This window comes from Lutra lutra, chromosome 5, assembly GCF_902655055.1.
Source record: "Lutra lutra chromosome 5, mLutLut1.2, whole genome shotgun sequence".
In the NCBI taxonomy this organism is placed as follows: Eukaryota; Metazoa; Chordata; class Mammalia; order Carnivora; family Mustelidae; genus Lutra; species Lutra lutra.
The window spans coordinates 28,606,456-28,630,607 of NC_062282.1; the positions used below are offsets into that span (position 1 = coordinate 28,606,456).

At 45.1% G+C, this 24,152-nt stretch overlaps 1 protein-coding gene across 10 annotated transcripts in view; it reads right to left on the reverse strand.

Moving 5' to 3' along the window:
- CAPSL (calcyphosine like) overlaps positions 1–21,945 on the reverse strand; it is a 29,695-nt gene extending 7,750 nt beyond the window's left edge. For 4 of the 10 annotated variants that reach the window (XM_047731186.1, XM_047731193.1, XM_047731194.1 and 1 more), the window contains exons 1-3: positions 7,832–8,173; positions 4,948–5,125; positions 4,441–4,650 (exon numbers count right to left, since the gene is read on the reverse strand). In XM_047731186.1, coding sequence (XP_047587142.1) covers positions 4,441–4,650; positions 4,948–5,125; positions 7,832–7,992 — 549 coding nt within the window. In that variant the 5' untranslated portion in view covers positions 7,993–8,173. Of the gene's footprint in view, positions 1–739; positions 898–4,440; positions 4,651–4,947; positions 5,126–7,831; positions 8,174–20,974; positions 21,057–21,187; positions 21,276–21,563; positions 21,785–21,804 lie in introns of those variants that run through there. The other 6 variants (XR_007127647.1, XM_047731192.1, XM_047731190.1 and 3 more) reach the window with 6 other exon arrangements.
- Between the last annotated feature and the right edge of the window lie 2,207 nt (positions 21,946–24,152).

Sequence of the window (24,152 nt, forward strand, 5' to 3'; positions counted from 1 at the left end):
GAAACGCAGAATGAGAAAGAAGTTTCTTTAGTGGTAGTTAGTATGGACTTTCTGCAACGTCAGAAATAGTGCCTCAGGTTCTGGGTCAGGGCAAGTAATGGTTCACCTTTCAGAAAGTGGGATTCTACCCTGTGGCTAAAGAAATAGATTTCTACTTAAATACTCCTTGGCCTCATGTTTTTTTAAGATAGAATGTACTCGTTTCAAGGCACAAAGTGAGTGGGAAAAAAAAAAGGCAACCTCTACTCCATGCCTTCCCACAACCCCTAGGATGGGGCCTTTCTCCATTCTGTGTCTATAACTGTCTCTTTGGAATATCAATTAATGTGTTTACCTAGGCTAGAATTTTATTTTACTTTCCTTCTAGAAAGAAGAAACAATAGTTATCAATCTTATTTTTTAATAGGTATAGACGATATGTATGCTACAGTTCAACTATACAGGCTGACGTAATTAGGTGACTCAGGGAAAGAACTGTTTTCCTGTTTGACTGAGCTCTTTAACCAATCAATTTAGCCCAAGTATAGCCCCGCGTACACGGGAGGACACAGAAACAATTATGATGGCTGTTAGCCCTCAATGTTAAGTGTCAGAAAGGATTAAAAGCATCACAAAAAGTGAAACCCATAAATAAATAATAAATAAATCCATATAAATACACCCATAAAAAATAAACCCCTCTTCCACAGAATGCCCACCTATATCTTCTAAGAATCATGGAGCTGACTCACCCACTTACCTTTTTTTTGCTGCAATTATAAGTGAACAGAGAAGAAAAGTCACAGGATCCATATTTCGCTCCCTATACCTAGCTCCCACGTGAGCCCAAAATAGTAAGATCCAGAAGGAAGAAAGTCATTGGACTGAGCTAATAGTTAAGCTGGGCTTTTCAGTGGCCTAGAAGTAGAAGTCAATGTACATAGCTTTTACTAAAATCAGAATACTCTTAATGTTCTCCTTTCTTCAATTTCTTTACCTATGTCTTCCTTTGCATTTGTCCATTATCTAGCATGAAACCCCACCTGAGAGTCAGGTTACATAAAACTGGGCATCAGAGCTAAGATATTTGATCACGTCAGAAAAGGCCATCAGTTATTCTTAGTGAGGTGTCTGCTTGTTTCCTGAGACTCGCCTTATGCGGAGAATAGCCTGAATCGCAAATCTTATGATTTCCCCAAGTTTGCCCTCATCATAGTAAAGCATCTTTCACTAATAATACATGACTACTGAATTATCTTGTTGGACATTAGTAAAAAGTGAGAAAGCAGACATGCCTGCTCTTGGTCAGCCTCTTGATAATGCTATCTTAGCTGATGGACTATTTATTATATGATGGAGAGTGTCCCAGATGGAAATGAGGGGAATATTGAGTCATGATACAGAGTACAGTACCCTTTTCTCTGTTTAAGACTGATTTTAAAAAATTGTAAGGTAAGTGTAGGTTATTTGTATATACTCAGTAATATATTTAAAATAATTTTAATTATTAAAAAAAAACTCTATGAGATAGATGAGACAACAAGACCCATATTCTCTCAAAGGCTAATCTACTTCTGAGAGATTTTTAAAAAATATTTGTAATTGTAAAATGAAATATATAAATGAAAACTTTCAAACATAGATATTAAAAACAAGAAGTAAAAATCTCAACCAACTAGGGTGGGGTTTAGAGATGGAATAGGAGAGAGGGTAGTGGCTGGGTGGCTTAGCTGGTTAAGCATCTGACTCTTGATTTTGGCTCACGTCGTGATCTCAGGGTCATGAAATCAAGACCGACCTCAGGCTCCATGCTTAGCGGGGAGTCTGCTTGAGATTCTCTCTCTCTCCCCCTGCTTCTGTCCCTCCCCCTGCTCAGTCTCTCTCTCTTTCAATTATATAGATACATCTTAAAAAAAAAAAAAAAGAATCAGAGTGAATAAGGTTCACTTCATACTTTATACAGTTGCTTTCATCCACATGACTTCTGGGGTACCCATTGCTTGGAGAGTGGGGTATGGGAATTATTAGTACAGGACCATTACATTAAAATCCATGACTACTATAAACCCCAGGAGGCTTTATGACTACTTGAGAGCTTAGCCCACAAATTTGAGCATCATCCTTAGCTGAGAAGTGTACTAAATTTCTTGCCTTAGTCTAAATTCTGTCTTATTTGGATAGGAGCTATATATTTTAACCACAAATGAGTGCACTGGCTTCAAACATAGCTATGCTTCATCATAAGAAATCTTGATGTATAAAACAACTCAATTTGGGGGACGCCTGGGTGGCTCAGTTGGTTAAGCAGCTGCCTTCGGCTCAGGTCATGATCCCAGCGTCCTGGGATCGAGTCCCACATCGGGCTCCTTGCTCATCAGGGAGCCTGCTTCTCCCTCTGCCTCTGCCTGCCATTCTGTCTGCCTGTGCTTGCTCTCTCTCCCTCTCTCTCTCTGACAAATAAATAAAATTAAAAAAAAAATTATAAAAACAACTCAATTTGGAAAGATAAGTTAAGAACTAATTATCCTCTTTATGAAAGAATTTACCATGAAGTTTCTTTACATGAACAGTTCCTTGTGCATTTAAAATATGATTCAGTGTACAAAAGTCTGAATCACATTCCAGAAGCATTTTCATTATGTCTTTTAAGTGAGACCTCTCTGTAAAACCCTTAGCACAATACCCAGTAGGTAAGTACTGAATAAATTATCTAGATCTGTAATTATGCCGCAGAAGTTTCATATACATATTATATGTAGTAATTAAAAAGGGGCACTTCTGAATCTTTTAGAGACAAGGATCTCAGATGTGAACATGATTAAGAGTCATCGGGGGCCCTTACTAAAATTGCAAATCGTTGATCTCCACCCAAAAATCATCAGGTTCTGTAGTTCTGCCGGGCAGCCAGCAATGTACATTATTAATCCATCCCCCCAGATGATGATCAGGCACAGTCAGCTGGGAATTTATACAGGGTCTGTGATATTCAGGTAATATCAAACACTATAACTGCTAAAAACCCCCAGTGACCTTTACGAGTATTTGAGAACCTGAGATGGCTTGTTAGAATAAATGTCAGAAAGCACAGGGGTGGGAACTTTAAATCAGCTGAATCATAACAACCGGCCACTTTGACTTGGGTTAGAGCAAAGAGCAGCTGAGGTTTCCCCTGGCAACGGGGAGAAGGAACCACCTGCAGAGAGCAGGCAAGTATACCCTGGGATCTCATGTAGAGGTGGGCTAATTTGGGGAAATGGCAGTTGACTATTTTTCCACTCCCATTTCAGAGATCAAAGGCCGGCTATGTTGGAAGAAAACATACGGTTCAGTTCTGTTATGTCTGTCCCTAAGCATTAGGCTGCCCTACAAAATCTCCCCCTAACCCCTCCTTTTAATCCACCTCTATAATTCCTTCAACTAAAAAGAGGGGTATTTCTCTGTCCCCTGGGGGAAAATGTCAGCAGGAAGGAAAGAAAGGTAGTTCCCTAACCCCTTGCTAATAAGACTTTCCATGAAGTTTCACAGAAAAATTTGGGGGAAATTCCCTTCAGAAGGGGAAGCCTTGTTTCCTATTCCTACCATTGCCATTTTTCCTCCTGCCCAGTGCCCCATTCTTCTTCCTGTGTAACTCGGGGGTGAAGAACCCTCCCTAGGGTTCTGCTGCACTGACTGTCAACCAAGGAGAACACTCCCTTCCCCATCATCAGAGCGGCCAAGACACCTAATAGCAGAACTGAGGCCAAGTTCAAAAGTCCACTTACAGCTGTTGATAAAAGACAGATGACTGACACTGTCATCTCAGCGTGACACAGCTGCAGAAATGCAATTCCTTAGCCTATCAAACTATGCATTTGTAGCCTAAAGATACCAGTTAATGGAAGTGGGGTGGTTTTTTTAAGGCCACTGTAGTTTCCAAATGCAAGTTAATCTCAAAGCCCACTAAAGATGAAATCAAATGAATTCTGTTATCTGGCATTCCCTTTATTGAAGGCCTCCCTTAAATGGCATGCCTGCATGGCAAAGTGTGATGACACACAATGTTGTGGGGGTGAGTGTGAAAAGCACTGCCACAGCCTGAAACACCTCGTGAATCATGTTCCAAAAAATTAAATTACGGTTTCATTTTGAAGTTGAATAGGCTCTGCTGCAGTCTAGCTCATTGGAATGTGGCTGGCTAAGTACGGTAAGTACAGTGACCATGAAATGGAGTGTTAAATCAAAAGACCACGTTCTCCAGATGATGGGTATTTAGCCGTGTGTGGATCCCTTACCAATATATGTGCACACACACATATCTTATCACTTTCTTTCCCAACTTTCTAGATAGTCTCTAAGGAAATACTTTACTTCTACTTATAAGGAATATGTTACACATATCTCTTAAAGCTTTGGCTCTATTTCCTAACTAAAATTACAAATTCGACAGAAGAAATTCCACTGAAGTTAAGCTCTTCTACTTACCAATCCATCTTTGTCATAGGGTGAATCAAAGTTATCCAGAAACTTCCTGAATACTTGTTCCTCTGTCCATTCTCCATTTTGGTACTTAGGGTGGTGTTTGGCGTTATATACCTCACGAAGATCTTCAATTGTTATAACTCCATCTCCAGTCTTGTCTAACTTCCTAAAAGCTTGCATAATTACCTCTTTTCTGGCTCTAGACATTGGAGGCTAGATAAATAGAAAAACACACACACACACACACAGATACAGACAACACAAGTAAATGAGCTTGTTTTGTATCATACATCATGAAATATCTGTTTCCTCTCAAGGGTATGAACTGGTTTGCGTGCCGTTAAACAACATGCATGACAATTACTCTGAAAAGTCCCTAAACCTGTTACTGATCTCCTTCCCATCTCCTCCACAGTGCACTGACAACTTCTGAAAACAAAACCTTAAAATAGCCAACCCAAACCATGTGAAAGCCAAACTCAGCAGATACAGATTCATGAGGCCACTTACTCTTAATGTAAGAAGAAATTCATTGAAGTCTATTGTTCCATTTCCATCTTTATCAAACCTCCGGAAGAGCTCTTCTGCCTCTTCCTTTTCCATGACCACGGCATAATCATTTAGCCCTTTCACAAATTCTTTGAAGTCAAGAGTTCGGTTGTTATTGTCATCCATAATTCGAAACACTCTAAAGAAAACACACACGGACACAAAAAGAAAGGAAAAAAAAAAAAAAACAGAGAACAAAGGGTAAGGATAAAGATTTAAGAATAAACACTCTCAAAGTTTTTTAAAGTAAAATACAGAAGCCCTAGATTCTACTCTGAACCCTCCTCCCAAAAGAGGAGAGCCTCTTCCGAGCCTCTCATAAAATAAAATGTACTATGTGATTCTAATTTTAAGACATTCTGAAAAATGCAAAGCTATAGAGACAATAAAAAGACAAGGGAAAGGGGAGAAGAGAATAGGCAGAGCACAGGGGATTTTTAGGGCAGTTAAAAATATTCTGTATGATTTTATAATGGTGGCTATGTACATATATCATATATTTTCTTTTTCTGTCAGCTAAGAGAACCTAGAAGTAACACCCCATTAACAAGCACATCTAGAGCCTAGATATTGGTCTCTAATACAATTCTTCAATAAAAGGAATGGGGCTTTTTGGAGAAATGTCTGATTCTAGGACTGGGGCATGATATACAAGATGAGCTTGGAATTTCTTATACCAGAAAGTAAGGAAGTGCTCAAAACAAACAAAACTACATTGATGGGGCTACATCAAAGGGACACAGGAGCCAAGTGAAAGAGCTCCTAAGGCCCAGACTTCAACATTTTGGGCAATAAAATAGTGTTGTGTTGTAACCCAAAGTATAAACTAAATATCCATGAGTCCGTATTGGTTTAAGTAAATGATTCAATAAAGAAATAAGCAAATATTATTAGAAAAGACAAATCTCTCTTGCAGAAATATTCCAGATAAATTGTGCACATACTCTGTCCTCAAGGAGGAAAGCATAGTCCCCACTCCCCATGTGTGGCTCTGCACAGAGACTTCCTTCCAAGGAGTACAATACAGAAAGGGAGGGAACAGTAACTTTTCATTGGAGAAGCCAGCCTAAGATTGTCTCAGCCAGATGATCAAGGTCAACATCAATAGTGACAAGTCAAGTTGACAGTATGCATCCTTGACATGATGCGATGAAAATGGTGCTTCCCTAATGCGGTCTCAAAAAACCGTAACCCCAGTCTAATCTGGAAAGGAAGGAAACAGGAGGGGGTAGCTTCCACTTGAGTTGAAGAGTGATTAAGGAAAGGGCAAAACCAGTAAAGGGGCAGAGGCAGACGGCACACTGGAGCATGAACGAGCCAATAAATGAGCCAATAAACTGGCTCATAGGGGCAGGGCTGTTAGGGATTGGTCTGGGGGGTAAGGATGCAGGCAGCAAGAGGGACTCAACTGAGTGGGTCGGTGAGTAGGTGAGAGGGCAGTGTCCCTGAGGGGTTTGCACCAAGGACAGGGATAGGACTCCAGAATGAAAGAGGTGGAGTTTGGAAGTTAGGGTGATACGGTAGTGAAGGGAAGTGGGCTAGTCTTCCTGCTGGACTGTGGCCGCCTGGCCACCAGGGTCCATGTGTCCACAGTCTGGACTTCTGACAGCACTGGGCTTCCTGTGAGAATTTGAGACCATTGAACGTGACACTCCTGATACTCAGCAAGTACCTCCCTGGAAGAGAAGCCGTCCACAAGAGGTCGGGGCCCCTGCAGGGGTGCCCTGTACTTCTCTCACACACGACGTCACCACGGAGATTCTCACTTCCGTGACACTCAGTCTCCTCAGTCTAAGGCCTGCCTGGGGCCTGGAGGGGCCTTGTTCACCCACGAATGTACATGCACCTGGCTCATGGCAGGCTCTCCTATAGTCTGTCAGAGAGAGGTAATGGGGGGCTCGGTGGTTCAGTCAGTTAAGCATCTGACTCTTGATTTTGGCTCGGTCAGGGTGGTGGGATCAAACCCCGTGCTGGGCTCTGCACTCAGGGTCTGCTTGTCTCTCTCCCTGCTCCCCCTGCCCACCACGGAAATGCTCTCTCTCTCAAGTAAATTACTTGATTAATTAATTTTTTAAAATCTTTTTAAAAGGGGGCACCTGGGTGGCTGAGTGGGTTAAGCCTCTGACTTCAGCTCAGGTCATGGTCCTGGGGTCTTGGGATCGAGCCCCGCATCGGGCTCTCTGCTCAGCAGGGAGCCTGCTTCCTCCTCTCTCTCTGCCTGCCTCTCTGCCTACTTGTGATCTCTGTCTGTCAGATAAATAAATAAAATCTTTAAAAAAAAATCTTTTAAAAAGGAGAGAGAGAAAGAATGCACAGGATCTGCCCACTGGAGGCTAACAATCTCTTTCTCCTTAGGTTTCGAGGACTTCTTCCACTATCAGAGGGTCCGAGGACAGGCTCTATGGAGCTGGGAGAATCCCACTGCAGTGGGATATCCCACAGGCAATTTCTGTGGCCCCGCAGAGGTGAGCAAGATAGGACCAGCTGAAAGCAACCTCCTCCCTCTTCCACCCTGGCCCCTATTGTCACAGCTGCTAGGAGCGTCTCTCTCCAGGTCCTGCTCCATGTCTCTGGTACCTGGACATGCCTCTCCCTTCACTTCCAGGTGTCCCAGTAGCTGGGCTCTCTTGTCACAGACACAGCCTTGCTGAATCTCGGACAAAGAACTAAAAATTGTCACAAGGGACCTCAGAGATCAGTTCTTCCAAACTGCATTTTACAACTAGGGAATGGAGACCCTAGGAGGCCAAGACTTGCTTAAAGACCCAGAGCTAGTCATAGCCCCACCTGGCTGTGTCCCGCATCTCTACTTTGGCCCCCTGCCACCCCCTGGCCCAGATCCTACCTGCCGAGTCCTTTGATGCCTGCGGAGCCCCGGGCCAGGCATTGCAGTCGGAGTCTTTCAATGGGGTCAGTGGCCGTGGTGAGCTTTTTCTTGGCCTGGATTGCCATCTCTCGATCGTGCCGTGCTGTCCCTGCCATCTGAGAGGAAAATTTGCAGCACATCAGCAGAGCTCGGGCCTCATCACCCAGCTTCTGGCTGGGTAGGGGGACAGCAGCCTCTCCCAGAAGGAAAACACTCTCATCCACTTCCTGGGAAAAGCCTCGAACTTCTCAGAATTTCCAGCTTTTAGCTAGACCAACTATGTGCCTGGAGTATTCCTTGCTTACTTCTCTGGTCCTGAGGACATCTGATTTCTCCAGCCTGGACAACAGTTCTGGACAACAGTTCAAATAAACAGCCTTTCCCAGATACACTTTCATTTTGTCGAAACACTCCTCCCACCATAAAATGAAAAGTCCCACTTCCCTATATTCTCCTTTTTGAGTCGCCGTTCTATGCTTTATTCTTGTAGTTAGCATTCTACATATTCCCTTTGACTCCGCATTTAATATTCTCCTCTTTGGTCTAAACATTAATTTTTATTGTTTCTGTCTTGGCTGAGCTGCTCCACACTGGGCCCTCGTAATCCCTGCCCGTAACTGGCATGTTTTGATTAAGAGGTTGGTGTTCATTACTATCTGGATTCCTGAGACAGAGAATGGTAAACAGATACTCTCTCTCTCCTGACAAGTAGATATAAGATCTTTTTTTGTCTACAGTTTGGCTTTTGTGTTTTAAATATTCAGAAATAGGAGAGAGTGGGTACCGTGAACCTCCCTCCTGAGAGGTCCCTTGAGCCACACACAAACTCCTGCAGGGCGGTTTGGGGTTTCAGAACCTGCAGAAGTGGAAAGCACTCTGGGATGACGGCCTAGAGACCCAGGTTCTAGTCCAGACTCCAACTCCCTCCCAGCGACGTCTGAGCAAATCTCTGGGCCTCTGGTTTCTCCTTCTCTGTCAAGTGAAAGGCTTGAATGATTTTACAGTTCCTCCCTGTTCCAAAAACAACTAATCCTCCTATGAGCTCACTGACCCAGCAAATGAGGGATTCTAGAAATTACTTTTCTTAATGGGAGTTGTGAATGAAGGAGCAAGACAGTTGAGGGGTAGGCAGACACAGCATTCAAATGCAGAAAAGATGGTGTTGGAATGGATCTGCCCTTGGCTCAAGGGCTCCCCCCTCCCCACGCCTTGTCCCTGGCCTAGTGCTGGCAATTCTCCTGAGGCCCACACCAGGAGGAGGGAATTCTTTTCATCGGGGCCGACAACTCTCAGACGGATGCTCTCTAAGGCTGTTCATCTACACTACAAGTGGTGAGTTCTCCCCCACAAAAATCTCATTATTTCACTTTAGAGCGAGGGACTCAAACTGAAAACTGAGACCACAACAGATAAGTCAGGGATGTGAATTCCCAACTGCCTCATTTCCTACCACACGTCCCAAGAGCCAACTTAGAAGTTCTCTCCTTCTTGACCCACATTCTGTTCCCACGACATGAATGTAACTGGGAGTAATTCTCAGTTCTCTTAGACCCCCAAGGCAAGAAGGAGGCCTTTGTCCATTAGGTCCTGGTGGCTTTATTCCACATGAAGAAGAAATTGGTCTGCCCAAAGCTGGCTGGATCCTTCCTCGATTCCTCCAGCAGCGAAGGAACGGGTTTGCCAGAAATCCAGATGGCCACCCGCCATGCTTTCGGAGGCCTCTCTCTACACTCCCAGTGGGCCTGTACACACAGGTCTCAAACTCATCCAGCAATCTCAGCCACAGCCCAAATCAGCTGCCTTCCTGGCAGCATTAGCCTCTTCAAACCTTCATTTTCCTGTTACTATTTTGTCACCTGATGTCAAACTGACAACTCCTGGAGCTTGACCCCAGCTTCTAGCCCTAAGGGCACCCCACAGAAGGCTTCAGCCACAGTCAGAACCCTGGGTTTCTGTACGAAAACCCCAGTTCCCTCCAGGCCCCCCCTACCCCCTTACACCGCTAGCCTTGCCCGAGGCTCTTCCTAGCCCCAAGCAGCCTGAGCAGACCTAACCAGAGGCTGCTAGCGGCACTACCACCATGTCCCTCCCCGCTGCCAAGGGAGCTGGAAAGGCAATCAGCAATCTTGTGCCCTCCTCATTCTTAAATCCACCTCAGTGACAGCTCCTTCAGGCCCCCAGCCCTCACTCAGTGAATCCCTCAGTGGTTGTCCCCCTCCCCCATTCACCTCCGTGTCCTCATTTCCACCACCTCTCCCCCGCCTTTTACACCCCGCCCTACTGGTTCTGGTTTGCCACACCAGTCACAGGGGCAGGCGGGGAATGGAGAGACACACAGGCCACAAACCAGTAACGGGGTGTGTGAGAGACAGCACGAGAAAGGACCCATGCGGGGCCCTACTGACACACCTTCAAAATTAACAGCGTCAGTTGCTCGAGTTTATGGCCTCCCGACCCCATGGCAGGCGTGTGCCCAGGCCTCACAAACGCCCAAGGAGCTGAACTGAGAACAGAAGCTCAAACAAAAACACGTGCGTCCTGTTCACAGCCGCATTCCTCACGGGGGCCAAAGGCACAGAAAGCCCAAATGTCCATCCACAGAGCAACAGATGGACAGAACACGGTTCTGCTTCTCCAAGGTCACCCAGTCTTCAGATGCCCTACCTCCTTGTGGACCCAGGCTTGGGATCATAATAACACTGCATTATCCTCTACTGTTCCCATGCTCCTGCTTGGTCCTTCTGTGCAGTAAGTGTAACTTTGACCCACATAAAGAGTGGACTCGTCTGCTAATTCAACAGCTATTTGTTGGGTAGGTACCATTGGTCGGAATCTATTGGGTGCTGGGAACCCAAAGATGAACCCAGGTCTGTCCTTGTTCTTCAGGAGCCCAGATTTCACTAGCAGCTGGAGAAGGGGAGGTGCACATGGATGATTAGGGTAGAGTGAGAAAACTACAAGATTGGTGCTTCAGCACAGAGCCGTGGGAATTGGGGAAGGGACCTCACATCTGGCCTTGAGGGGGGAGTAGCAATGCAACGGGCAGAGAGCGGGACAAAGCCATTCTGCATGCACAGACACAAGAAGGAAAAGCCAAAGTCACACATGGATTCCATGTATAGGGAACATCAAGAACAGTCAAATGCACAGAGATAGAACACATACTGGCTCTGGCCAAGGCCTGGGGGAAGGCGGCCAAGGGGAGTGGAGTTTTTTAGAGGGGCAGGAGGTGGGGTGATTAAAATGTTTTGGAACCTGATACAGATGGTGGTTGCACAACATTACGAATCTACAGTATGTTTTTAGATGACTAATTTCACATTATGTAAATTTCACCTCAATTTAAAAAAAAAAAAACCCTGTGAGCTAGTTACAGTTATGATTTCTATTTCACTGATAAAGCAACGGGGGGTGCCTTCGGTGTGGCTCCCAGGAATTCATACACCGTTAGGACCGTGAGGTCACCCCAAGCCCCTCCTCCTTCAGTGGACTGGGGAACTGAGGCCGTGCGCTGGTAAAGCAACTTGCTCCCAGATCGCGGCTGACACCCAAACGTAGGTCTTCTGACGTTTCAGCAGAGCTCTTTCTACTTCACCATGTTTGTGAAATAAGATAAAAGAATCTCAAAGCATAGTAGGCGGTTCCCATCTACAGGAGAGCAGGGCAGAGCCCAGGAAAGCCTCCTGCGGGTTTTACCTCCTGTGCCAGACCCCACACAGTGACCGTGCACATGGTGGCCTCTGGGGTTGACTCTGATATATTCAGTAAAAAGAAGTCCATTCCCTCCTGCCATGATTCTTGAAATGCCTGAGATAACCACTCACATCCATTGCTTAGTTACCTGGTTCATCAACAAACGTATGTTCTGTGTGCTGTTTTCAAGTCACAAGTGTCAGAGAGGAAGGATGACTCTGAGAAGCAACTCCTTGAACAGCGCAGAATCTTAAATTTGATTGAAGATTAACCACTGAAGTCCCGGGTTAAGCAGGACAGGAAACAAAGTTTGGTAAGAACTGGGGGGTTTCAAAGAAAACCCAACAGGGCAGGGTTTTGGTGATGAAGGACGACACTCAGGGCTTCCGGAACTTGCCTTAAGGCTCCAGGCACCTGGGCAAGAGTCTGTCCCCAAACGTGTGTCACTTAACATCACTGCAGGACATAAAGCGTCCCTAGACTGCAGAAGACCCTCCCTGAGCCTCTAGGAGCCTGCCTGGTGACCGCCAAAGAGCATGCCCTCCCCAGGCACGGCGCCGCAGCGCCACCTAGTGTTGACACCGCGTCTGCGCATTTCCCCAGAGGGGCTGGGTCCCTTTTCCAACAAATGTTTATTAAGGGCTTAATTTAGAGCAGGTCACTGGGTTGGACTGGGGAAGAGGGAGTAAGGGGGTGGGGGAGAGCAGCCCTACTTCTCAGCCACCACAAATCAGAAGAAGGTAGCTAACCTGACTTGGAGCAGGGCTTTCTGAAGACTTCTCAGAGAAGGGACTGTCTAAGCTTTTATCCTAAAGGAAAGAGTAGTTAACCAGGCTAGGGTTGTGGGGGGCAGAAGAAGGAAGGGCACCGTACACTTCCGGAGTGCCAAGGCCCAAACGAAAGAGAAAGTGGTATAATTACAGAAATGCAAGTATTCTAGCATGATTGCAGAATGGTGGGCGGGTGGTGCGATGAAGCCCTTGTTGGGAAAGGGAGGGAATATGGAAAGGGGAGATTTGGAGAAAGATGACACTGGGAAGGTAAGCAGGCATCAGATCACAAGGAGCCTGGGACATAAGCTGGGCAGTTTGGATCCTGTACCTAGAGCAACAGGAGACAACAAGGCAGTGACAGTTTGTTGTCAAAGAGCCCTCTGATTCAGTATGGCACAGACTGGGGACAGCCAGGTGAGGGGTCCTGCTGACTGGGCAGAGATACTGGCAGCAGGGACAGAGAGAGGAAAAGAGAACTGAGTTGGAGAGTACTCAAATGTACAGTGTGAAGGAGAGGGAGGGCTCAGCGGTGGCAGAGATCAACCACCCTCCACCCCCGCCAACACCCACCCACACTCCCCCAGCTGGCGTGATGTGGGGCACAGGCCAAGTGGAGATGTGGGGCACAGTCCAGATGGAGCCTCCAGCAGCAAAGCCAAAGGAGACTTTGCAGCAAGGGTCACTGGGGCTCCTCACACAGAAGCTAGTTAAGGCTCCCTCATCCCACTGTCCAGCTGCACAGCATCCTGCCCCTGCCAAAACGCTCTGCTTGGATTTTAAAAGAATCATTGTGGGACAGGATATGGAAAGGTAAAATTGCATGGAGGTCTGTCTTTTCAAGAGTCTCAGTAGAAGTCGTCTTTGCAGAGTTCAGGGACAGATTTAAACTGAACCTTTGGTGCCTTCTTGCGGCCATAAACTGAATTACAACTCTCTGGTGGTAGTAAGAGGAGAGAGGTCTCCGTCTCTCTGTCTCTCTCTTTCATGAAACTACACCCAACAGCTTACACACAGAGGTGGATCTTAAAACCAAAGAGAGAGCCCCAGGAGTCATTTATTCAGACACCGATACAGAGAGAGCACCAAGATCTTCCACATCCTCTCACACAAAATCCACAGGAAACGTCTCCTCTGTAAAGCACACTACCCTCTGTTTTCTGTGACATTACACTTCTGGTTTTCCTCTTTCACAAAAAAGGATGGTTGCAGGAAGGTGCAGAGGGAACTGCAGCAGGTTTAGTCAGGTCAGACAAACTTTAGAGAAAGGGAAAGTGAGCCTGTAAGGGTTGGGGGAAACTGAATTAGGGAAACGTGGTAGAGGGAACAGAGAGGAGGAGGGCTGTGGGCTGAGGAGGAGGAGGGAGAGCAGCCTGGCCTCGCCTGGCTGCACAGGGATGTTCACCGTGATGATGGGACATGGTTTTGCCCAGACAGTCCTCCTTTGCACCCCACTGCTTGGGGCGCAGAGACAGTGGGACAGTGTGTACTGTGAGGGAACTGTCGTACTGAGAAAAACACAGAAGCCCAGCCCCATGAAAACAGTAACTGCCAGCAGAGCCGTCCAGTCTTTGGAAAGACTCTTCATGTCATCAAGCCCATTTTCCCCATAGCCAGGCCATGTAGTGAATCTTGCCTTAAAAACCTTTTTAGGCATTTCTGTAACCGTTAAGTATCTGTGCCATTACATTAGCCATTTCAATAGCAAGGGACCCAGAGTTGCTATAATAGCTCTGTGTGATTTTAAACATTCCTCTATTTAGAGAAAAGAAAAGAGCAAGACAATGTCACGAGTAGGTAGCTGCTGCTTAAACTGTAGAGCTTCAAACTCACCCTTAGGAGATGGAAGACATACTGACCTTCTCTCAAGCCTACATCCAAGCCAAACCTTTCCCCATCTTGACTTTGTGGGGATGATCCTGTGCCTAAGGGCCATCCCTATGTGGATGGGGACATGTGGGGATTTTTAGATTGTCTCTACTTGGGAACAGGATGTAAGACTCAAATTTTGATTTAGACTCAGTGCACCTTTTACTAATTAAAATGTCATCCAGGGATGGGGTAGGACATTCAACACATCGTGTTTGAAGGCAATGGTAGGGAAATATCAAACCATCTCTACTGACTCCAATCCGTTCAATAAACTAGTTCCTGTTATGTAGCAGATGGCAAAATCCTGTAGTTCCTCAAGAGTTTCCCTTAGAAAATGCTCCTCTGGCATGAATTGGCTCCCAGCGCTCAGAGTAGCCTAGCAGGAGGCTAGAAGATGCCCCTCTGAGACTGAAATGAAAGACCCAGATGATTTGAGGAAAGACATGGTTTCTGCAGTAGAGTCCTGGGAACCTGCCCACACCCCAAGTTTAATCACAGGTGTGGGTCAGTGTTGTTGACATCCTGGGGGATCCTTCATTGAACCCAAACTTCATCTGAGCTAAGTTCAGTGAAACAGACCCTTAGCATCTCTAGCTACTAACAAGGGACGGTGCTAAGTCTTCAGGAGGGGGTACAGAGCTATGGTTCCAACCAGGTACGATTTCACCCACCCTGCCCTCCCTCCCCATCCCCAGGGGATATTTGACAATGTTTGGAGACATGTTTGGTTGTCACCGCAGGTGTCTGGGGTACTACAGGCATCTAGTGAGTAGAAGCCAGAGATGCTGCTAAGTTTCCTACAAAGCACAGGACAGCCCTTGACAACCAAGAATCTTCCAGTCCACAATGCCGGTAGTTCCAAGGTTGATCAGCCCTGGCGGAGAGAAGGAACTAGAGCATGAGGAGCAACAAGGGCACCAGAGGTGTTGTTGATGAATCAATGTCCGTGCCCCACCCCAAGCCCAGGAAGTTAGAATCTCCAGGTGTGAGTGCAGGGATCTGTACGGGGCTCAACACGTGGCTCAACATGGGGCTCAAAACCCCTACCCTGCGATCAAGCCTGAGATGAGATCAAGAGTCAGATGCTTAGCCAACTGAGCCGCCAGGATGTCCCTTCAGAGGGTTTTAAGATGCTCCAGAGTTTGAGAATAGAAGTAAGCAACAGGAGCTACAGGGTCCCTCTAGTGGCAGGAGTGAGACCTTGAGTGACAGGGCTGGAGGAGAACTAAAACATAACACAGGATAAAATTGAGGCAGGAGGAGAAGTATTAAACCACAATTCAAACCACTCCGGGGGCCACATCTGTGGTTCAGTGCTCTACATGCAGGAGCACATGGCCTCGGGCAATTGGTTCTATCAAACATTGCCGTCCTATTCCAGGACGTTGGCATAAACCCAGAGGACCCTGGTCCTTGGCCAACCAAGAAAGTGCCAGGGGCAATGGCAGAGTCAGCGCTGACACCTGAATGTGCTCTTGCGACGTCCCCATGTTCAACAGGGACACCCCGGTGCTCAGAAACTGCTTTGGAATTCAGGGAAGGTTCCTGAAATGAGAAGGAAAGCCAGAGCTCCAAGGAGGAAAGTGCCTTGGAGGGCTAGAAGGCTTTCACTGCAGAGGAAGGAAGGGGACAACAGCACAGGGCCAAACCAGGCCACACAAGGGAGTCCTAAACACAACCCCTCTCCCTCATGCCTCAGGGCCGTTGCTCAGTTAGCAGAGTGATGTACAAGGTGTTGGTTTTTGTTTTTTGGGGTTTTCTTTTTTGTTTGTTTTTTTTCCAAAATCAAAGTCAAAGCTACTGAGCTGATTATCTTCCATTATATTTACTCTTTTCCCACAAATTATTTTTAAAATTGTTCCACAACCTATGAATACATGAAACAGCTGGTTTTTGTTTGGATTGCTAATTTCCACATCAATTTGAAGTATGATGGTATGCAGATCTATACTTTAATGATAAGAACACACTGGAAATGAGACGTCACTGAAGTCTGGTATCTTATCAGGTTCTCTCTGTGCCAAAATACATTTTCATAAGATGTTTAAAATTCATGCTTTAGCCTTTGTCAATAGGCAGGTTTTTCTAGAGCCCATGTCTCCTAAATCATTGTCTTTTATTCTCTCTGTTGTTCTTTGGGATGTGACTTAAGTCCTCGTGTTACTGTTTATGATATGGCATGATTTGAGAATAATGCATTATAAGTATCAGTGTTGGAAAGTGTCTACTTCATACATCTGCTTGAAATTTCATTTTATTAATTCAACCAGGGCCAGGATTCAGGCCCAGTAAGGTAGGGGGCTAGGGTACAATGTTTAAGAAGGCCCTTCATCTCAGGACTGTGCAGATGTCAACATTGCACTTGTCCAAGCCTAAGAGTCAGTGCCTCCTTAAATATTGTGCCCTAGGTGCCTGCTTTGCCTCACCCTGGTCCTGGTCCTGAAGTTAATGTCTGTTTACTGAACACCCATTATTTGCTACTCCACAGTGATAAATGGAACAGCCAAGGTCCCTTCCAGGAGTTACCAGTCCTCAGAGTAGTTTTAACCTTGTTGAATTTGAACTACATCTGATGTTCCAGACATTGCAACTGGCTTATTCTAAAGTCATTCCAATCTCCTTCATCTGCTGCATTCCGCTTTCAGTTGGGTGGCCACGTGAATGAGTTCTGGCCAGAAACCCAATTGAAAGTACCGAGAGCTCTAGGAGAACTCTTCCACTCTGTTTGCCTCTTCCTGCCTTGAACAAGAATGCAATGTCCAGAGATTTGGCAGCCTTTATGCAGTCATGAGGAAAAAGCCAAGGGAATCACAGATACCAACTTAAAGTCCTACTATCACTGTGCTGCTGTACCAAGTCAGCAACTGCCTGACTCCACGCTCTTGTCATGAGGAACCTATCAGTCAGGTTCTCTATCACAGCCAAAAGTATTTCTAATTGATATAATTGGCAAAAGCTTATGTGTACAGAGCTTGGCTTGACCTTAGATATTGACCTTTACCCAAGTAAAATAACTAGCAATCAAACGTGAGGAGAGAAGCTCCCCCCTGAGAAATAGTCGAGAGGAGATAAAGTAACTCCATTATAATCTGTTCTCTCCATAGAATTTTATCAGCACTCAGCAACCTCTGCAGCATTTTTGGCTATGAAGAAGTGAGAAAATACTCTTCAGCCTTATACTCAAGAACCCATATAACTAACACAATGTGATACCAGTTTATTAAAGCCCAGAGGTCCCAGGCTTACGAGATCCTTATAATGAGCATCCCCAGGGAATCTCTGGAGGCAGGAGGCAGTGTAATAACACTCTCCTTGCTGTCTCCTTCTCCATCTTTCTCTGCCTTTAGTCTCTGGGGTTTTTACCAGGAAATTGCTTGCAATCTATTCCGGTCAGACAGCCTATTACATGAAAGATCTTAAAGAGGCAGAGTAAGAAAAGACCTAAGCTACACAAAAGTAAGCAAAGATTTGGCTGGATTTGTGTACAAAATGCAAACAAACAAACAAAAAAGACAAAAGAAAAATAAAACTTTCGTTCCAAACTCCCTGGTTTTAGTGACTATGCTCTTAGAACCAACCAGGCAACATTCCAATATCCCATTCTTCAGGTACCGTGAGACCTTGGCCTCAGTGATTTCAAGCCCACTGCAGAGACAAACCCCAAATGTCTATCTTCTACTACTTTTAGATGGGAATAAAGGTCTGAGTACCATTTGTATTTTTGCAACATTAGAAACCAAAATCACTTAAGTAACTATTTTATGGTCACTGAAAATGCCTCCTTTGGGGTCATTTGTCCATATAATGTTTATTTTATAGCCACTTAGAAATCCAGCCAACTATTTGCATCTTGCAGGCTTTTAACTGATACTTCCAGAAAACCAAGAAATGCCAATGGATAAAAATCCAATGTCAGAGTGACAGTATCTGCATAGCTAGCATATCAGACAGAAATCATGTCCAGCTACTCATAACAGAAACACGTAATTGTCTGTGAATATGATAGAGGTTTATTTTCTTCTCATGTAAAGGAGTCTGGAGGCATTTCAGAGAGTCTATGTCCCAAAGAACTACCATCTTTCTACTTTACCATTATTTGTATCCTCAGAGTTGCTTCAAGTTACAAAAGAACCTTTGCTGCTCCCACCATTACATCCACACCCGGGGCAGCAGAGAAGAGTGAGGACAAGGAGAGAGCACTTGGCAGCTGAGTCATTCCTTCTTAATGGCTCCCACAGCAATCCACCCAACTCCTTCCACTGCAATCTCATTGGCCAGTCCCTCGATGATCTGAATGTTCATACCTAGCACTATGATCTGAATGTTCATACCCCTCCAAAATTCATAAGTCAAAGTCCTAACTCCCAGTATTAAGAGGTAGGGACTTAGGGAGGTACTTAATTCACGAGGGTAAAACATGAATGGGATTAGTGTCTCATAAAGGAAGCTCCAGAGAGATCCCTTGCCCCTTCTACCACCTGAGCAGTAGCACGAAGGTGATGGCTCTACACCAGGTAGGGGGCCCAACCATAAACACGCATTTGTTTATGCACGATCTGTGGCTGTTTTCATGCTACAGCAGCAACAGTTGCCACAGAGACCTCTGGTCTACAAACCCTGAAATATTAGTTTGACATTGATTAGATTCCTCTTTCAATCTTCTCAACCTATGCCATGCTCCTCCACACCTTGTCTTGAAAATCACAGTAAAAATGGAGATGAACTCACTTGCATCACCTCCTCCAAGTCTGTACAGGTATTTATCTCCAAAACCACCCTGACTTTGTCCTCCCTGTCTGGTAGGAAGTGAGAATTGCCTCCCATCTAAGGATGGTCTCCACCTAAAACACAAATTCCAACACCCTCTTCAACCCTCAGCCATCATTTATGCCCCTTCCCTCCCCTCCACCAGCTCCTCTTTTTAGTTCATGAATCTGCAGTGATCTCTCAATCCTAGACTGCCTCTAGCTCTCTCCCTTCAAAGCCCACCACCTGGAGGAGTCTCTTGCTTCTCCACTTTCTCACCTTCCATTCATACTTCAGCCCACTGAAGCAGTCTGGTCTCCGCTGTCCCTCCACTGAGTCTTCTCTCAGGAAGCACTGCCGACCTGATTCCCACCACCAACAGTAACTCCTCATCTACTTCACTTTGCGCAGCAGTTGACTCTGTTGATCATTCTTCCTTCTTAAAACTTCGCTCTCAGTGAAGCTACTTTCCTCTGTCTCCCTTTGTCTCAGGTCTGACCTATTTTGCCTCTCCCTTGTCTTTTGCCTGCTTTTTAAAATGCTACTCTTTCCCAGGATTTGGTTATTTATCCTCGTCATGCTCTCATGCCATCCCACGGCCATTTTAGCTGCATCCACTGACAGCACGTTGGCTCCCGAATCTTTATTCCAACTCATGCACTGTGCTAGTTTCACAGTCATCTTTCGAATTCCCCACAAAATGTGTGCGCTTCAAGGACCTACAGGCAACTCAAGTTTAATGTTCCAGAACCAAGTTCATTATCTTTTCCTCCTATTCCTTGCCTCAGGAAATGATACCACCATTTCCCCAGGTCATTCACTGAACATTATCCTAGACTCCTCCTCCCCTCTGTATTGAGTCAGCAGGCAAATACTGTAGAATTTTACCATCTTGACACCTCTTGCCTCTCTGTTCCCTCCCTCGTCTCCATTGCCATGGATACCACCTAAGTCCAGGACCTGGTCACCTCCCATCTCCACTATTGAAATTGCCTCTTAGCTCATTTTCTCTAGTCTTCCCCTCTCCAACCAGCCTTCAGATGACTGTCATAGCCATCTTTAAAAATGGAAATCTGAACTTCACACTCTAATTAAAAACCTTTTTGTGGCTCCCCACTGTGTACAGGTAAAGAGTAAACATCTTCGCATTTGAAGTAGACACTGGCCCTGCCTGTCTCCCCAGCCATGTTTCTAGCAATTCTCCACCTCTTTACAATCTAATCTGCATTTATACCCACTCATATTCCCCACACGCACTATGGTATTCTGTCCCTGTGCCTTTATACATGCAGTCCCATGTTAAGGAACACTTTTCCTCACTTGTTGGCCTAGAAAAGTCCTCATCTTCCTTGTATAGTCACTATGGTGAAGCCTGGCATAACCACTCTCACCAGAGGGAAACGCTTGTGTCTTCCTTTGCACCATCTGCGCAAAACCCAGATAGTGTCCATGCTGAATCACGATGCAACTCTCCGCTTTCAGAACTGCCTCTTCTACTAGACTCTAAGGTTCTTAAGGGCAAAGGCTGTAAACTTTGTGTCTCCAGTCATACCATCAGCACTCAGCAGGGTGCTACTAGATGGTTATTAGATCACTGCTATTTGCATATAAATAGAAATACATGTCCACAATTTAAATCTCAGTATTTAAGATACAGTTACAAAATAGAGACTGAAGGCAAGATAAACAGTATTGCTGTTTAATAAGGTCCTTCTCAATTTTGTGACCAATCAAATCAACTCGACAACGTCCAGCAAGCAGTGTCCAGCCCACTGCTGTTTTCTATCTAAGTGGTCAGTTCAGCAGGGTATGACAGAAATAGCACATCTTTCAATGCCGGAAAAACCAAGGTCTGAATCAAAGCTCAGTCTCTTGATGGCATTAATGACTTGGAGATGCTTTACCTCGAAGCTGTTTCCAATGGTCATACAGGCTAGATGAAGCAATTCACCCAAACGCTTCACACGTCAGTACCCTACACATAGTGACTGCTCATGATGTGTATTGCCTTCCCCTTTAGGGAATAAAATTGATTTTGTACCTTTTTATCTGCACTCTTCTTCTCAAAAGATGACAAATCGTCTCCCAGAACCACGCTATTTCCTCCCCAGACTGACAACCAAGAAGTCTCATCAACTGCTGGTTTTCTCTTTAGAAAGTAACACCTTTCGTCTTCTCTCTCCTTCTTTCTTTCTTTAGCTAAAACTAACCAAAGTGATCAAGCCAACATAATAGTTCAAAAACATTGATTTACCTTCAATGCTAACCTGAGGCCACCAGTTGCTGGGAACCGAAACTACGGACGCGCTCCCGGGTGTGCGCCTGGGCGGGCTCAGGCCCCTCCATCCCCCGAGGCCTCCTCCGCTCCCCCCCCCCCCCCCCCCCCCCGCGGCCTTGCCGGCCGCCCTCGGCGCTCATTGCACGGGCTTGGACTCCCTGAAGCAGAGTCGCAGCCTGATTGGCTCAACTCACTGTCCATCCCTTCCCTGGCCCTGCTCTTTCTCAAGTTTACACTTTGGTTGCCTAGGAAACGCGGTGGCGGTGAAAGCCCGAGCCGCTCCCCGCCGAGCCGAGCCTGCAAGAAGTCTACCTGGCGATTGTTTGGTTTCAAGGACGGCATCAAAACTTACCTCGTTTGTTATATCAAATGATGTTCAGCAAATTGTCTTACTCCCTCAGGCAACCCCTTCCCGCCCTTCTGTTGTCTCCAGGCGGCACCCTGCTGGGGTGTCTCATTATCTCTCAGGCGACACTGAAAACCTCAACCCACAGGAGACGCCACGTTATTCTAAGTGATTCAAAGTCTTCCCTCCTTCTCCACAAGCTCAAGCTGACACGATGCCATTCTGTACTGTTTCCACCCTTGGTTACCTCTTTTCTCCTTTCTTCTCACTTCCCTTCTCTTTTTACACTTGTTGCTCACCAATGAGTTTGCCAGATTAGAAGCAGCCTAGTCCCTTGTTTAGAAAAGGTACCTAACTCCAGCTCTCCTCCCTCCTTGTACTCCTGACATCCGCCTGACTTCAGCATTTCCACCCGCTCTCTCGCTTCTGTCATGAACTTGTCCAAAGAAACCAGGACTAATGATGAGGACAGGAGTTCCACATTCTGTTCGGCATTCTACATTATACGGATTCTCAAACAAGTGTGGTCATTGATTTCTACCGTCTCTACAGAGGACATTACATTTCTCTTGTCCACATGTCACCCTCGCCCTGGAGATCAAAGAGGTAATATTCTCTGGGAATTTTAATGAAGACTTGCCTTGGTTGAAGGAATTTCCATCAGAGTGTGATTTGAGGAGCAAGAAGAGCCACTTGCAAAATAAGTCCTTTGTTTCTCTTTTAGGATAAATGTTGTTTTCAGAAAGCCCCTCTCAAAGGTACACAACACCCACCAAGCAGTAAAAAGCTATTGACACTGGCAGGGTATTTGATGTGGGACCCACCTTCACCCCAGGATAGTTCCAAGTATCTTCCCCACACACCATTAGCTTTTTATCCAAATGCATCTCTCCTTACTGCAGCTGACCCTGAGGTACTGAGCTATATCATTTCATTTTCACTAAGTGAGATTACTAAAATAAACTGACCATGAGACAAGAGGCACTGCCAATGACAGTTAAGTCTACTTTTCAACTAATTAATAAGTAAGACTGTGGGAAGTCACATGAGAGGACCAGGAAACTCTGCATCATCTTTGTATCTTTCAAAGCTCCCAGCATGATGCCTTGTTACAAATAGGAAATCAGTTGATGTTGGCTGAATCAAATTGTTGAACTGGGTAAAACGCACTCAAGTTAAGGACATTTAAAATATGAAATCTAGAAAGAGCTAGTTCCTTGGACTAGGTAGAAGTTTGCTTAAGACAACAAATATTCCATTTACCTTCTTTTTCAAGGGTAATTGGTTGACACTTGAACAAATAACCATCTCCCAGTAGCTTACAATTAGGATGTGATTTTTTAAAAATATTTTATTTATTTATTTATTTGACAGAGAGAGATCACAAGTAGGCAGAGAGGCAGGCAGAGAGAGAGGGAGGAAGTGGGCTCCCTGCTAAGCAGAGAGCCCCATGCGGGGCTCCATCCCAGGACGCTGAGATCATGACCTGAGCCAAAGACAGAGGCTTTAACCCACTGAGCCACCCAGGTGCCCCAAGGATGTGATAAACCAAACAACAGAAGATTGAGTTGGGGGGCACCATGTCAATTACCGTAGGAACCAATATGTGATCATGGTTGGTGCTAATATAGAAACAGATAAGCAGAAGAATCATTACATAATGAAGGGAAACATAAATGACATTGGATTGAACTCTATATCAGCATCTTAAAATGTACCTCTAAATACATGTATTTTGTATGTAGATACTGAGTGTCATATTTCATGCCCATCAAAGATCAACATATTAAATATTTTGCCTGTGTTTATCATTTCTCAAATGTGTTATTTTAGGTTATAATTATGGAACAACTCTAGGTCCCACTCACAAAATAAACTTGAATTAAGTCTGATAGATGTATCTGATCACTTGGTCTGATTCTTCAAGAAGTAACTCTAATTCTTATACTCACTATCTCTTCTCTCCTCCAAACTGTACTAGCTCTATTTTAGAAATTATTAAAATGTATTTGAATTTCTAATTATGTTCAAATATAACAATAATTCTTGAATATTACATTTTAAGGGACTCAACAGAGTGACACTGAAAAACACATCTCACACTTAGAGATTTTCAAATCAATTTTAAGTATTTGTATACAACAAGCTGCATCCATTATATGACTATAATTCAAATGCTACTTCATTCATCTATTGATGGGCATGTAGTTTGTTTCTGGGGTTATTATAAATAAAGCTGTTATGAACATTTGTGTACAGATTTCCAAGTGGGCATAGGCTTTCATTAACTTGAGTAAATACCTAGAAGTGGAATGTCTTGGTCATGCAGCAAGTGTGGCTGAACTGAGAAACTGCAGAGCAATTTTCCTGTGTGTGGCTATACTATTTCCCACTCCCCTCAGCAATGGAACGGATGTGAGTGCCAGTAGCTCTGTCTCCTTGCATTATAACTGTTCACATCATCAGTCTTTTTAATTTTACTCATTCTAGTAGCTGTGCTATGATACTGTGGTTTTATTTTGCGTTTCTCTAATGACCAATGTGTCGAGTAATTTTTCATGTGATTATTGGCCTTTTGCATATCTTCTTTTGAGA